We start from the raw sequence: 14,893 nt of genomic DNA, 5'->3' as shown, positions 1-14,893 counted from the left end.
GGAGGAGACTGGGCGGGGTGAGGGCCGGGACGCCAACGGGGGATGTACCTGCGCGCACACCACCCACCCCCACCTCTGACCCTGTGTTCTCACTTTCGACGCCTGCTGAACCTGAATACATCCGTTTTAAACCTCAACCCCGGGCTGGGCTTGACACCAGGGCCTCCAGTCTGACCCCTGACCTAACCATATTCTGGCCTGGCAGCATCCTCAACCGTTGTTTGGTCCCCCTAAACTTAGTCCTTACCCAAACTCCATCCAGTTCTGTTCTCAGAATCGTTGGCCTGACCCCAGATCCTTACCTGACCCTGTTCCACCTCTGAAGTTCACCTTGTCTTGTCTTGATCACCCTAGTTTCTGTTCTGATGCTTGACCTGTCTGTTCCCTAAACTCTAATCCAGTCTCTGAACCCTTTACAGTCCTATCCTGTCCCCCTTACCCAAGTCCTATCCACGTCTGTCCAGATTCCTGACCTCGGACTTCTGTACTTTCTTCCCACCCTGTACTATCCCCCTGGTCCTTCTCCTGACTCCTGGTCTCCATCCTGGCGAACCACCTTCAGACCGACCCCTCTGTCTCCTGCCCTATCCTGCCCCCAACCCTGTGCTCTCTTCCCCTGTCTTCTCTTGTCCTGATGCTGTCTTCATTCTGCCCCAGTCTTTTCCTGTTCCTTACTTCCATCTTGCACCTACCCATTTTCCTATCCCTTCCTTTGACCACTGTCTCAGCCTGTCCCCCATCATGCCTTCTGATTACTGTTCTTATACTGACCCTGACCCCTGCTCTGCTTTTTTGTCCCCTGCTGCCTCCTGCTTTTTTCCTACCCTTGTCCTGAGCCTCACTCCATCTCATTTCCTGGAGTGTCCTGGCTCCTTCTCCGTACAGCCTCCTGACCACCATCATTGATTTTGTCTTGTCCCATACATTCCTTCCTGTCCTATCCTTTCCCCTCATCCTTTCCCAACCCTAGGCCCCTGTTCCACCCCTTACCATGCCCCTCCAGCCTGTTCAGATCTCCCCCCTTCCTAACACCCACTTTCCATCTCCTCTGATCCAGAAGGACAGGGTTCCCATTATACCCTGCCCTAAACTTGGAGGTTCCACTGTTCCTATCATCTCTGAAGCTCACCCCAAATGCTTCTCTTACCATGAACAAGAACAAGCAGGCTCATGGGCCTCGCGTGGCTGAAGTGGTTTTTGTATGTGATTTCCCCTGCCACCACCCACTGATCTCACATAGAACTTTCGTTTCTCACTCTGCCCTAGGAAGGCATAGAACTGTTCCTATGCTCGCTGCCCTCCCCAAGTGTGGAAGAACACCCTAAATTATTCATTGAGTCTCTTGGAGTCTGTGAGGTCTGCGTCATATATCCAGCCTTGCTAGGTTGGGGGCCGCCCCATGGAGGTTGATCAAATATGTTAGGGTGGGAGACTTAAGGGTATGTGTGATTCTTCTAGGTCATGTCGCCCCCACCTCCTGGTCTTGACCCTGGGTGCATGATCCCTGGTTTCCTGGCCTGAACAAAAGTCCATTGTAGGCCAGGGACTTCGGGGCTTGATACAGGTGGGATGGGGTAGGGGCTTATCCCCCTGCCCTCAGCAGTAAGCATACAAATCCTGGTGCTAAGTTCATCCAGCCTCTGTGGGGCAGGTCTGAGGTGGGTAGTCACTGAGTGTTAGAATCACACCCATCCAGTAGAAACAATCACAACTACAACAAGGTTTCCATGCTGTCCAAATCTCCTTGATTCTGAGGACAGTGAGGGAGAATTTGGTTAGTGAGGAGGTAACGTGCTATTCAGTTATGTTTTATTCCTGCATTTCTCATAGAGAATGGTGAGAGTTTGAGGAATGAGACATCAAACCCATCTTATTTACCTAAAACATTTGTCCAGACTTACTAATAATAACACAAATCTCAATCTGAGTTCTGAGGGGGAGCATTTGGATAGTTCAGACGGAAAGACCCCCAAGTTATCTGAGTGTATTTTTGGCTTTGCATTTATATGCATACACACGCATACATATCTATCTATCTATCTATCTATCCATCCATCCAGTGATTTTCTGTCAGTTCTTTTGCTCTTTCTCTTTGTCACATGGATTTGGTAGTGTGTTGATAAACTGACTGTTAAAAAAAAAAAGTGCCCTGGCTGGTGTGGCTCAGTGGATTGAGCGTCGACCCATGAACCAAAAAATTGCAAAAGGTTGCTGGTTCAATTCCCAGTCAGGACACATGCCTGGGTTGCGGGCTAGGTTCTCAGTTGAGGGCGTGCAAGAGGCAACCCATCCATGTATCTCTCGCCCATTGATGTTTCTCTCCATCTCTTTCTCCCTCCCTTCATTCTCTCTAAAAAAATAAATAAAGTCTTAAAAACAAAACAAATGTTTGTGCATTTTACATAGTGAGTAGAAAGAGTTCAGATAATGAGGATTAACGGCTCTAACTCAAAAACCTATTCAAACTTTTTATTTTCCTGAGTTCCAGTGGCAAGAATTGGTATGGTAAGGGTACTGTGTTGTGTAAATATATTTGGTTCCTGCATTTTTCATGTTGAGTGGGGAGAGGTTAGATAATGAGACAAAACAGCTCTGTTTCAAATATGTCTGGTTTGGTGAGTAGGGACGGTTCCAGGCCTGGGTAGCAAGTAGGGAGGGTTTTAAGGCTGAGGGATACTGGCTCTGTCTCAAAAATTCACCTGAATATATTTAGTTCTTGATTTTTGGTAGTGACTGTTTGGACAAGTTATTTGAGGGAAAATAGCTCTGTTTCAAATTTATTGAGTGAGGCTGAAGGATACCAGCTCTGTCATATGTACAAGATCTGACCAGAAAGTAACCAGCCATGTAATATGAAAAATAGAGGCATTTACTGAAGAAGATACAAGACACAAGAAACATTGTACATAGGACAAGGACACCTCAGTCCCCTTCAAAGTAGGCACCTTAGGACCTCATTCAGTTCTCCCAATCACTATCAGTTGCCCTGTCATATTTTCCTGAATCTCATCGACAGCCTGAAATCTCTTCCCTTTCAAAGGTGATTTTAGTTTTGGGAAAAGCCAGAAGTCGCAGAGTGCCACATTTGGGCTGTAGGGGGGCTGAGTCACCTGGGTGATTTGATGTTTTGCAAAAAAACTCTGCACAAGACGTGATGCATGAGAGGATGCATTGTCGTGATGAAGCTGCCCATCACCAGTTGCCTATAGCTGAGGCCTTCTGACTCATCCAAATAGTTTCCATGGAAGAATGTTCAAGCTTAATGCAAAACTTGATGCAGATTCGTCGTTCTACTTGCTCAGTCATTTCGAATGCGATGGCCACACAGTACACATGCTCACTCAACGGTGTCTACTGCCCCTACTGACTAGTACAGTGAAGTTATCGTTATTCACACATGAGCATTCCAGTCCACTCTCCTTGGCTGCCAGGTTACATCGATATTGCACCAACTATTCTCGTTACATTAACAATGGTTGGACTTTTTCCTGGCAGACCTCATATGTACACATAGTTTGATTCCTGACTTTGGGATACTTGTAATTGTGACAGCCAGTACATACTGAGCACTTAGCTCAGGCCAGACACTATCCTAAGCAAGCTTTAAATATATTAACTCATGTCGTGCTCGCAAGAACCCTGTGAGGTACATATGGTCATCATCACCCCCATTTTACAGATGAGGACACTGAGGCCCAGAGAGGTTGAAGAACTTGTCCAAGCAATCACACAGCCAGTTAGTGGCGGAGCTGGATTGAACCCCAGACCCACCACTTGCTACCTCTCTATTAGGTCATCTGAGGCTCAAGTCCCAGCTTCAGTGGGATTTAGAGGTCGGCCAGCTTCCAGGCTGTTAAAAGTCGTGGACCAGGGCAATGGTGTGTGTGTGGCTCTTCCCTGCCTGTCTGCCTGGCCCAAGAGGCCCAGTTACCTTTTCCCTCCTCCTTACTCCTGCACCAGCCCACCTCTGCATGAGGTTATTATTGTTGTCATTGACAGTCATTAATGACATGGTATGAGTGACCTTGCATTGTGAATGGTGTCCAAAGTGACTTTAGCTCCTCTTGGCTCTGTAAGCACCAGTTATCCATTTTTCAGATGAATAAAACTAAGCCTTGAGACTCAATCTGCATTGCCAGCCAGATACCCTTGTCCCTCTCATGTCTGATTCTATAAACATCCCTCTTTCCAACGTCCTTGGTGTTTAGCAAGAGGTGGGAGAGGCCATGGCTGAGAGGACACTCCCCAGTGATACCCAGCTGCCCATCTTATGGCTGCTGCCTTCACCAGCCCCAGGCAGTGCGGGGGTTGGGGGGAGAAGGGAATGATGAAAGGGGCCTTTGTGTTCGGTGCTGGAAATCTCATACCCAGGAAGAAAGGTGGGCAGGGTGGCAGGAGGCATGTATGTGGGGCATTGCTGATACAGAGGGAGCTCCTCTCCGGGCTTGGCCCACCAGGCAGTTTGCCTCACTCTGCCCTTTCACCTCACAGCATAGACTGCTGCAGGGGCCTGGGCTGGGCTTGCGCCTTGAGGGCGCAGCGCAGATGGTTCCAAGTGGAGTGCAGGTTGTGTGGTGTGTGCTGTGCAGGTCCAGAGCCCAGGTGGTGGTGTGGGGGAAACAGTACATAGTAGGGACTCAGAGCTCTCAGTTTCCTTGACTCTTGGCTATAAATGCCCAAGGGGGAAGAATAGGTTTGGGGAACCCATCGTGGATGTGAAGCAGCATGAGTCCCCCTTCCCACTCTTCCTCCCTTACAGGAGTAGCACCTGTTGGCCTTCAACCCAGGACCCAGCCCCCCAAGATCTGATTCGACCCACTATTATGCCTCTGTGATCAGAATCAGGCCTCTTCACCTCTCCAAGCCTCAGTTTCCACATCTACAAGCTGGCTATGAGGAGCTGGGTCTGCGCCATCTGCCCAGGTTTGTAGGGCTTGGGAGGGGTTAAACCACATGCCTGTTTTGTTGGTTTGCTAGGAGAATTTCTTCTAGAACTGCAGAAGATGATAGGATCTTGACACCTGGTCTCTCCTTAGAAAAGTTGACCTCCTCTGTCCCTAGTTGGGAAACTGTAAACCTCAGTGAAGGTAGGAATTGCCCTAAGACCTTCTCATATCCCTGCCTGGCCCTGAGGGGAAAGAGCAGGGGCCTCAGGAGTGGGATGTGGACTGCCAAGAGACACACACGATTTCCACATTCACACCACAGGCCTCCAGCGTGCTTAGTACCTCACCAGACCCCAGCTCCCAGGTGATACCCTGGGCTGGACAGGGTCTGATCTGGGAACTTGAGCAGCACCAGAGGCAGCTTCCACTGCCGTCACCAGTAGCCCTTCTTTCCCAGTTCTCTGCTGGGTGTATGGGGTGAGAGAGGAGGTCCAGGCTCTATTATTGGCCATGCTGGACGCCCTGAGGGTACCTGATCCCAAGACTTCCCCCAAGTGTGGCCCGAGCCTCAGTGGCAGACAGGCAAGGGTTAAAAGGTATGGGCTGGCCCAGTCCCTGGCCAGGTAGGCTGGGCCATTGCCTAGTGGGAGGTGGCCTAGGCGGCTGCCACTGCACTCACGGCTGACTGCCACTACCAGCTGGAGCCGGGCCTGGCGGAGACAACTATTTTTTTCAGGTACCTGAGGCCACCCACAGTACCTATCTGGTATTGGTGAGCACCTGGGAACATGGGCCCACAGGTGGGGAGAGGTGGGTATGGGGTGTACTAATGTTCTCTGTGGGAAAAAGCCAGATTTGTGCAAGAGGACAGCGAGGAAGGGCCTGAGTAGATAGGTGAAGCCCAAAATATCCAACTTCCTTTCCTGGCATGTAGCTGATCTCTTGCCGGAAATAGAGGAAGGGAAGGGATCAGGGAGAAGAGAAGCCAGAGTCCCCCTTCTCTACTCCCCCTACTTCCTCTTCTCTCTTCCTTCCCTGTGGGAGTAGCCTCTGCCCTTCCTCCACCTGAGGCCCAGCCTCTCAGGAAAGCCCAGACCCAGAGTGGGGCAGGGGGCCCCCGGGGCAGTAGGAATAGTCTAGACATTGAGAGTTTGTATTTGCTTCCACGGTGGCAGGATGTGGAAATGGGGGTCCCACTGAAGGTGTTGGGGTGCCACCCAGGCGAGGTGTCTCGGTTGTAAACAGTCATTACAGCCAGGAATTTCTCGGTTGTGGTGTCAGAAGGGCAGACCTGAAAAACCTGCCGGGCCCGCCTCTGGGCGCGGGCGCGCTCTCAGCGGCTGTCCCGCTGCAGCCCATCCTGGGACCCCGGGACAGCGCAGGGCCGCCATTGGGAAACCCAGGGGCTAGTGTGAGGGGGTGTTTGGGAGGGGTCTGCTGGGATCCCCTTCCTGTCATCTTTGGGTGGGCACTTGGCAACTTTGGGCCCCAAGGCAAATGTGCCAAGGGCAGGCGTGCGGAGGCAGAGGTTTGGGAGCCCAGTGTGGGGGTGTGGGGCGTGGATCCTGTGTCTAGCCTGCCCAGTGACCTCATGACTCAGGCCCTAGCTATGTCCCCAAGGTCAGGTTGACAGGGTGGAGCCAGGGTTCCCTTCTGGACCCCGTGTTGACTTCCACGATGCCGTGAGCTCCTAGGGAAGGAAGGCTCGAAGCAGCTCAGTGTCAGAGGTAAGACCAGTCCTAGAGAACAGGCCCACCAGGGAGGAGTGGAGGTTCCTCCTGGGGCAGAGGAAGATTTAGGGGAGCCCTGGGAGAGTTCTTCAAACCAAATTAAAGCTGGGGTAGACAACTCCCAGGATCCAAGGGGTGGAGGAGGCTGACTTGGGACCTCAAGGAAACCTCACTGTGCTGGGCGATGTCAGACTTCGGAAGATGGGCATGTGAGCGCCTCTGCGAAGCACACGCTGCTGCCTGGGTGTGCAAAAGGGATTTAGGTATTGACCCCTATCCCTGATGTTGAGGACAGGGAATCACAGAAGGTGTACAGACCCTTTGGGGCAGGTAGGAGGACTGCTGAGGAACTTGTGGCACCATATTAGCAGCTTGGTCACATCTCCCAATGTATAGATGGGGAAGGGGCTTGGACCAACGCTTCCTCAGTTACCTGAGTCTTCTCTATGCCTAGCCAGCATGTCATAACAAACTGGGGAGTTTGAGGTAGGTGAGGATGGGACTTCTGTGGCCTCATGAGGCCTCCCGGCCGCCTGCCACTGAGGTCAGACCAGGTGGTAGCAGGTGATGTCACCTGGCTGCCCAGCTAGGGACTGAGCAGGATGTGGGAGGGAGAGAGCAAACTCCAGAGGAGAGGACGAGGGCAGGGCTGGCAGCCAGCCATGGCAGGCCCCATGGCCAGCCAAGGCAGCTTGGGGGAGAGAAAGAGGCGGTAGGCAGTCGGCTTGTTATCTACAGTTGTGGGTGCAAGGCAGGCTGGGGTGGGCAGAGGGGCTGGAGGGGTCCTCGAGCCAAGCGCGCACTCTCCCTACTACACCAGAGCTGCAGGATAGAGTTGAGACAAGTAGTGACCCACAGATCTAGGCTTGGTCCCTGGGTCAGCTGCCTCATCATTCTTTCACTCACCCAGACATTCACTGAGCACTTGCTGTGCACGCAGAATTGTTCTGAGCGTCAGAGACACTGATGAAAATAGGACAGACACATTTCCTGTCCTCGTGTATGTACGAGGGAGGTAGTCTCTTGTTGGACAGCAGTCATGAGGGGAAGTAATGTGGGGGCCTACGTCTGGAAGTCACATTTAAGTCCCAGCATGTGAGGACTGGGCGCTGGCATGGTGAGTGGTGAAGAGAGCACTCCAGACAGCAGCCACAGCCTGGGCAAAGGCCCTGGGGTTAGATAGGTTGTGAGCTCAAGAGGAACTGACGGGGTTGGAGCAGCTTTAGTGATGGAGAGAGTGTTGGATCAAAGGGGTGGGCCTGGACTCCATCCTTAGCCAGAGGCAAGTTATTTGACCTCTTTGTGTCCTACTCTTTCATCTCTAAACTGGGGGTAAGGATAATTACAGAACTGATGTGACAAGGTGGTTGTGAAGATTAAAGGTGGCCTATAGGGTACCAGGCCACCTTTAATCCAGGCACTCAGTCACTCAGGCACTCATGCACTCAGGTGCTTAAAAATGCCCACTGTTGTTATAGTTGGTTGAATCTGTTATATTAATTCTCCCTTCCCAGGTGAGAGTCCTGACTGTGGCCCATGGGCCTCTGAGGAGGCATCATAAGTCCGCCCAGCTCCTCACTTGCTTTGCTCCCACTCAATGGGAAGGGAACCAAGGTACCAGGGCCAAGTGGAGGCCAGACATTGATATAGATTTTGAGAGGGCAGGTCAAGCAGGCGGGTGGGGTCAAGGGATCTCTTCTTGCTGGGCTGGGGGAAGCTGGGTGGGGTGGGGATGGGGGACCACACATGTGCTTTCTTAATGGCTCCCATGCATCACTGCCAGGCCTTGTCCCACCAAAAGCCACGGCCTCTCGACAGCACCAGGATGGAAGTCAAAGGTCAGCTGATCAGCTCTCCCACTTTCAATGCCTCAGGTCTGTGTCTGGTTCCAACCTCCTGCTGCCTCCCCTGCTCTGAGTCATCCCCTGCCCTCCCACTTGGAAAAGGGTTGGTTCCTAGCCTCGCAGGATGTAGGATGCCTTGGCTGTCCCCACTGATATTTGCTCCCTCTGTGTCCAGCTGCCCTGTTCGGAGAGGCTGCCCCCCAGGTGAAGTCAGAGCGTCTGCGGGGACTGCTTGACCGACAGCGGGCTCTGCAGGAGGCCCTGAGCCTGAAACTTCAGGAGCTACGCAAAGTGTGCCTCCAAGAGGCGGTGAGGGCCTGGTCCTAAGAGTGTAGGGGTGGGGGATGAGGAGCCAGGGCCTCTGGGTAGGCAGCCTGGGGTGGCCATTGGTGAGCCACTTGTCTGACCCGCAATCCCTGTCACCCTCTAGCTTCTCAAAGTTCAGCTTAGATTTCTTAGAATCAATGAAATATGGCAGCGGACGCCCACACCCCCTGCCCCCATCTACAATATGAAGTCCAAAAAACCTCACAAAACAATTGCTATTTCCAAAATCTGGCAGTAAAACCTGACCTGAACTGACACAGGGTAATTTGCAGTGTTGATTGACCTCTCTTGGTGTGACTGTCCACACAGCTTGCCAGAAATAATAATGTAGTTCAGAATGTATAGCACCAGGCCCTGAAGGAATGTTCTATAATCTGCAGTGTATAGACTGTGTCATCCTCATAAAAAGTCAGAAATTATGAATTCCGAAACAAGTCTCCCTGCCTCCCATGCCCACTGCCTGGGATCTGGGCCATCAAGGGGCTCAGAGTCCAGGCTGCACACCTGCCTGATGGAGAATTGGGAGGAGGAAGAGAAACAACCGGCATGTGATGCCAAGCAGAACTGGGCCCTTAGTAGGACTTTGTAGCTTCTGGAGTCATTACCGCTTTGTCCCATCCCCCCAACTAACCTTGACAGTTTCTGAGCCCTGCCGTCCCCCCTGCCAGGAGTTAACGGGCCAACTACCCCCTGAGTGCCCACTAGAGCCTGGTGAACGGCCCCAGTTGGTCCGCCGGCGGCCCCCTGCAGCCCGAGCCTACCCTCCACCACCCCCCAACCCAGCACACCACTCCTTGTGCCCTGCTGAGGTGAGCAGATGGTCTGGGAGAACAAGTTGGGGGTGGAATAGATACAGAGGAGGAGCCTGGCGGGAGCCTGGGCAGAGAGGGGTTGCATCCGGGGGAAGGAGAGGTCAAGATGAAAAGGAATCTGGCCTGCGGGAGGTGGGTTCCTGGTCTGAGAGAGGATGCTGGTCCCTAACTGCTGGGAAAAGCCTCTTATCGCCGGGAAGATGAATAGGCCCAGACCTTAAGGACAGGTCCTACCCCTAGAGGGAATAAGCTCCACCCACAGAAGGAACAGGCCCCGCCTCCAGTGTAGACGGGCTCTGCCAGTTCCTGGTCCCTGTGCTTGCCATTTTCCAGCATTTAGTTTCATCCCAACCTCTTGGGTGGGCCTTGCAGGAGCTGGCTCTCGAGGCTCTGGAACGTGAGGTGTCAGTGCAGCAGCAGATCGCGGCAGCTGCCCGTCGCCTGGCCTTGGCCCCTGAGCTGAATGCTGAGCAGCGCCGGCGCCGGCGCCAGGTCCAAGCAGATGCTCTGCGGCGGCTGCATGAGCTGGAGGAGCAGCTTGGGGATGTCCGAGCCCGCCTCGGCCTCCCGGTGCTCCCACTATCCACAGGGGCAGTTATCACCGCCCCAGGTGTCTGCCTGGGCACGCGTCTCGCTCAGCTTAGCCAAGGTGAGCCAGGCCCCGTCATCTCACCAGTGCAAGCATGGGAGTGGGTTTTGGCTAAGGGAAGAGGTAGGAATGGGGCGGGGGAAGAGCCAGTGAAAAGTGGGCAGCAGGCTGAACTTAAGGGGTGGTGATAAACTGGCTCCAGGCAAGGTTGGGGCCGTTGGGAACTGACCCATAGGCCCCAAGAAAGTTCAGAGTCAAGTCTCTGGTGGTCTGGGATTCAAGTAAAGGTGGATTCTTGGAGAGGGTACAGAGGGTGTGGAGGAGACCTACGAGTGGTATAAGGGGATGACCCTCGGCCTGGTATGGATGGGCTGGGGTCTCTCCCTTCTTGCCTGTAGATGATGTAGTTCTGCACTCGGAGAGCAGCTCCCTCTCAGAGTCTGGGGCTAGCCATGATAATGGTGAGGACCCCTGTCACCCAACCCCCCCATCCTTGATGCTCAGTCCCTCCCCTCCCTCTCCAGCTTCTCCTTAGCCACGGCGCATCCTCCAGTGGGGCTCCTCTCTTCACTTTAGCCTTTCTCAGCCCTGCCCAACCCTCTTCCCCTCCCTGCCTCCCAAGTCCTACCCTTTGCTTTGCCCACAACCTGGTGGACCCCCTCTCGTTGAATTTCCCCCCTCTTTCTCCCTTCCACCCAGAGGAGCCCCGTGGCTGCTTCCCTCTGGCTGAGCGCCCCTCACCACCCAAGACCTGGGACCAGCTGCGGGCAGTATCTGGGGGCAGCCCGGAGCGGCGAACCCCATGGAAACCACCCCCGTCAGACCTTTATGGGGACCTGAAGAGCCGACGGAACTCTGTGGCCAGCCCCACCAGGTGCGGATAAGACCCTTCCCTCCTTTCTCCATGAGCCAGGAGTAGGGTCCTGAACCTCGGCTGGCAGAAAGACCTGCCGGTTGGCACTGTCTCTAATGGGGACCCCTCCCTGAGCCTGCCCCTCTCTCTCTAGCCCCACACGCTCGCTGCCCAGGAGTGCCTCCAGTTTTGAGGGGCGAAGTGTGCCTGCCACCCCTGTCCTCACCCGGGGCACTGGCCCCCAGCTGTGCAAGTAAGGGAATTTGTGGGGTGTGTTTGAGGATCAGAGGAGGGAATCGTTAGTTCTAACTGGGAGAGCATTACCAAAGGGTGCGGGATATGAGAGGCTGGGCTTTGAAAGGCGAATAGGAGTTGCTTGGTAGAGAAGGAGGGAGTGGGTATTTGGGGCAGAAGCCGTAATGATTGAGTATGGGCTTTTCTGTGCGTTTTGGACAAGTCATTTCCCTTCTCTGAATCTTGGTCTCCTCATTTATGAAATGGGCATAATAATATCTGCCTTTGAAAGATGCTGTGGGCATAATTAAGTTCTGGTTAACACGTACTGTGTACTAAGTATCTGCTATAGATCAGTGCTTTACAGGGTATCAACTCATTTAATCATTGCAAGATCCCTAGGAGGAGGTGCTATTGTTATTCCCATTTTATAGATGAGGAAATTGAGGCACAGAGAAGTGACTTGTTAGTAAACCAAAGACCCGGTATTTGAACCCAGACAAGTTTGACTCTAGAATCCTTGCTTTTAACCACTATCCTCTATTGTTTCTTAAATACTAGTGCCTGCTTTTCTTAAGCTATGACCAAAACAGTCTTCGTCCTCATGGCACTTATATTCTGTGTTGATGGCTACTGGAATGATAGTTTTGGATGGTCCATACAAATGGGGGGGGGCAGAGAATTAGGAAGGGCCACCTCATTGTGGAGGAGGTGGGGAGCCATAAGAAGTGCCATAGCAGGGGGCGCTGGTCAGGTTTGTTTGGAAGAGCCCTCTTCTGGGCCTTCTCCTGCCAGCCTTTCCTCTCTAGCCCTACACACACTGACACCTCCCTGGGAACTAACAGCTGCAGGCTCCCCATGCATTTTTAATCCCTCTGCCCCCAAGTCTGGGGTAGAACCTCTGCTGCCCTGTACATACCTCTACCTAACACACGTATACGCACAAATGTCTAATCCTGGGTCCATCTGGGGGATGAGGAAGTGAAGGCTCAGAGAGAGGTATGGATGGGGTGGATCCAGGGCACTCAGCACATTTGCTCGACATTCCTGACCTTTTTCTCCCATTGCCCCCACCTCCACTCCACCAGACCCGAAGGTCTCCATTCTCGCCAGTGGTCGGGCAGCCAGGACTCCCAGATGGGCTTTCCCCGGACGGACCCGGTCTCAGACCGCGCCTCACTCTTCGCAGCTCGCACCCGTCGCAGCAACAGCTCTGAGGCCCTGCTAGTGGACCGGGCAGCTGCAGGGGGAGCTGGCTCCCCACCTGCACCTCTGGTTCCCCCTGCCACTGGTCCCCCGGTCTGCAAGAGCAGTGAGGTGCTGTATGAGCGCCCCCAGCCGGCCCCTGCCTTCTCCTCCCGCACAGCTGGCCCCCCAGACCCTCCCCGGGCTGCCCGGCCCAGCTCAGCTGCCCCTGCCTCCCGTGGGCCCCCCCGGCTCCCACCTGTGTGTGGGGACTTCCTCTTGGACTATTCCCTGGACCGGGGCCTGCCCCGCAGTATTGGTGGGCCAGGCTGGGGGGAGCTGCTGCCTACAGCTGAGGTCCCAGGACCCTTCTCCCGCCGGGATGGGCTCCTCACCATGTTCCCAGGCCCACCACCTGTGTATGCAGCTGACGGCAGCAGCCCCCTCCTTCGCAGCAAGGATCCCCACACCCGTGCCACCCGCACCAAGCCCTGTGGCCTGCCCTTGGAGGCTGCAGAGGGTCCAGAGGTGCATCCAAACCCTCTGCTATGGATGCCTCCATCCACCCGTATCCCTCCGCCTGGCGAGCGCAGTGGCCACAAGAACCTTGCCCTGGAGGGTCTCCGGGACTGGTACATCCGGAACTCGGGAGTGGCTGCGGTGCCCCAGCGTCGGCCTGTGCTCTCCCACATAGGCCCACAACACCCACCCTTGCTCCATTCCCGCTGCTATGAGGTGGGCCAGGCGCTGTATGGGACCCCCAGCCAGGCACCCCTCCCGCACTCGAGGAGTTTCACGGCGCCCCCTGTTTCCAGCAGGTATGGGGGGTGCTTTTACTGATGGGTAGGGGTCTCTTGAGGTAGACAGCAAAGGGCTCCGAGCTAAGGGGCAGGTAGTCGTAAGAGCTAATTGATGTGAACCGTGAGTGCTAGCTACAGCCTTGGCACAGGGTTGCTGGGCCCTGCCTGGCCTACATTACTCCGTGGGGTATTGGTGGAGGGGTATTTTGGGCCCTGGTAGCAGCAGTTCTTTACCAAGACATAGATGAATTTTAATATTTTAACAATGAGTGCATGTCAGCTGAAAATGAACCTTGGAACCAGGGTGCTGGGAGGAAGGGACATCCTGTGCCCTCATCTTTCTCTTCCTCTTTTCACCACGCCCCACACTTTTGAGCCTCAAGGTGCTGTCCTGTGCCTCCCTCCACCTCTTTAACGAGCCTCTTTTCCTCTCTCTTTCTGTGTCTTGTGCGTCTTTTCCTCTCTTTGTCTTTCCACCCTGTCCTCCGGATTCCTGCTGCCCCTTCTAAAGATACTACGTGGACTTCCTGTACCCCCAGGAGCTGAGCGCTCGGTTAAGTGACCTGACGCTAGAGGGGGAGCAGTCCTCCAGTTCTGACCCTCAGACCCCGGGGACACTGGTCTGACCCCTTCTGATATGCTCCTTGTTGGCCTGGACATGACTCCAGTCTGGAGAGCACACAGCTGACCTCGCTGAGCCCTAGAGTGTGGTTGCTCTTGGTCCTGGGCGGGGAGGCGCCAACCTGATCTTCCAAGGCCCCTGGCTCCCCGTAGGCCCATGAAGGAGTGTGATGCCCTGCTTCTCCTCTCATACTGTGCTGGGAACTGGGGGCCCTCACAGTCTAAAAGAGGGGGATGGTGTAATCGGGGCTCCAAGCCTCCTCCATTTCTGTTTACAGTCGTGATTTAGGTTTTCACTGTCTTTCCCCAACACTAGATGTTTTATAAAAGGGAAACTGTGATCTCATCTGGTTGGGTTCATTCCTGTCCTATGCCCAGCCTGTTCCATTCAGGAACCCCCCTCCACAAAGTGGACCACATAGAGTTGCAGGGCCCTGTTTGGGGAAGCTAGGGGCTCTGATGGGAACAGAACTCCCTGCCACCACCCCCCCCGGCCAGGGCACTTGTTGGGGAGCTCTCTGCCCACGTTTGGAAGGACTGGAGTCTGGGTGGGGGGCTTGGGTTCATTTCCCCATTCCAGGGGTGCCAGAAGGAGCCCCAGTCCCTGTCTCTGCCTGTCTGTGCCCACTTCCTCTGCTTCCAGGGTGAGATGGCCCAGCCTTTGGCGGCAGCCTGTACCCTAACTATCCCCACTCTGGAGGCCCTGCAGGAGGGCCCAAGGACAGAGCCCTTGGATGTGTTGTGTCCTAGATGCTGCCGTGGTGGAACTTGGTAGATGCCAGTAAAATCCTCAGGTGATGCCTAGCCACAGGCTGCGTCACGTCTTCCTTGGCTTTCCTTCCATCCACCACTTTTTAAACAAATCTACACAAGCTGTGTTTTCTATGATACCTGTCTGTGACTGTCTGGAGCTGGGGGGAGTCCCCAAAACCCCCTTTACTTGGTGTTAAACTTTTCTTTTGTACCAACGGACCTTGGACCCAACACTACCCACACTGGAAGGGGATTTCTA

The 14,893-nt window shown here is 54.2% G+C and overlaps 1 protein-coding gene across 3 annotated transcripts; it reads left to right on the top strand.

Moving 5' to 3' along the window:
- The first annotated feature begins 5,562 nt into the window (after positions 1-5,562).
- CCDC120 (coiled-coil domain containing 120) lies at positions 5,563-14,877 on the top strand. Of its 3 annotated transcripts, none has more exons than XM_054566447.1 (11): positions 5,563-5,622; positions 8,131-8,230; positions 8,400-8,454; positions 8,636-8,769; positions 9,456-9,596; positions 9,972-10,248; positions 10,587-10,649; positions 10,888-11,062; positions 11,196-11,294; positions 12,364-13,278; positions 13,772-14,877. In XM_054566447.1, the coding sequence occupies exons 3-11, from the start codon at positions 8,442-8,444 to the stop codon at positions 13,884-13,886; spliced, it is 1,932 nt and encodes a 643-aa protein (XP_054422422.1). In that variant the 5' UTR covers positions 5,563-5,622; positions 8,131-8,230; positions 8,400-8,441; the 3' UTR covers positions 13,887-14,877. The 3 variants fall into 3 exon arrangements, with proteins under 3 accessions (XP_054422422.1, XP_054422421.1, XP_054422423.1); XM_054566446.1 differs by having other exon boundaries at positions 8,400-8,490; XM_054566448.1 differs by lacking the exon at positions 10,587-10,649 and having other exon boundaries at positions 8,400-8,490.
- Positions 14,878-14,893: the final 16 nt, after the last annotated feature.

This window comes from Pteronotus mesoamericanus, unplaced genomic scaffold (genome assembly GCF_021234165.1).
Source record: "Pteronotus mesoamericanus isolate MK-2021 breed Mesoamerican mustached bat unplaced genomic scaffold, CSHL_Meso_final contig_173, whole genome shotgun sequence".
NCBI classification, from domain to species: Eukaryota; Metazoa; Chordata; class Mammalia; order Chiroptera; family Mormoopidae; genus Pteronotus; species Pteronotus mesoamericanus.
The sequence above is the reverse complement of the archived record's forward strand: the minus strand, read 5'-3'. Positions and strand labels throughout refer to the sequence as shown.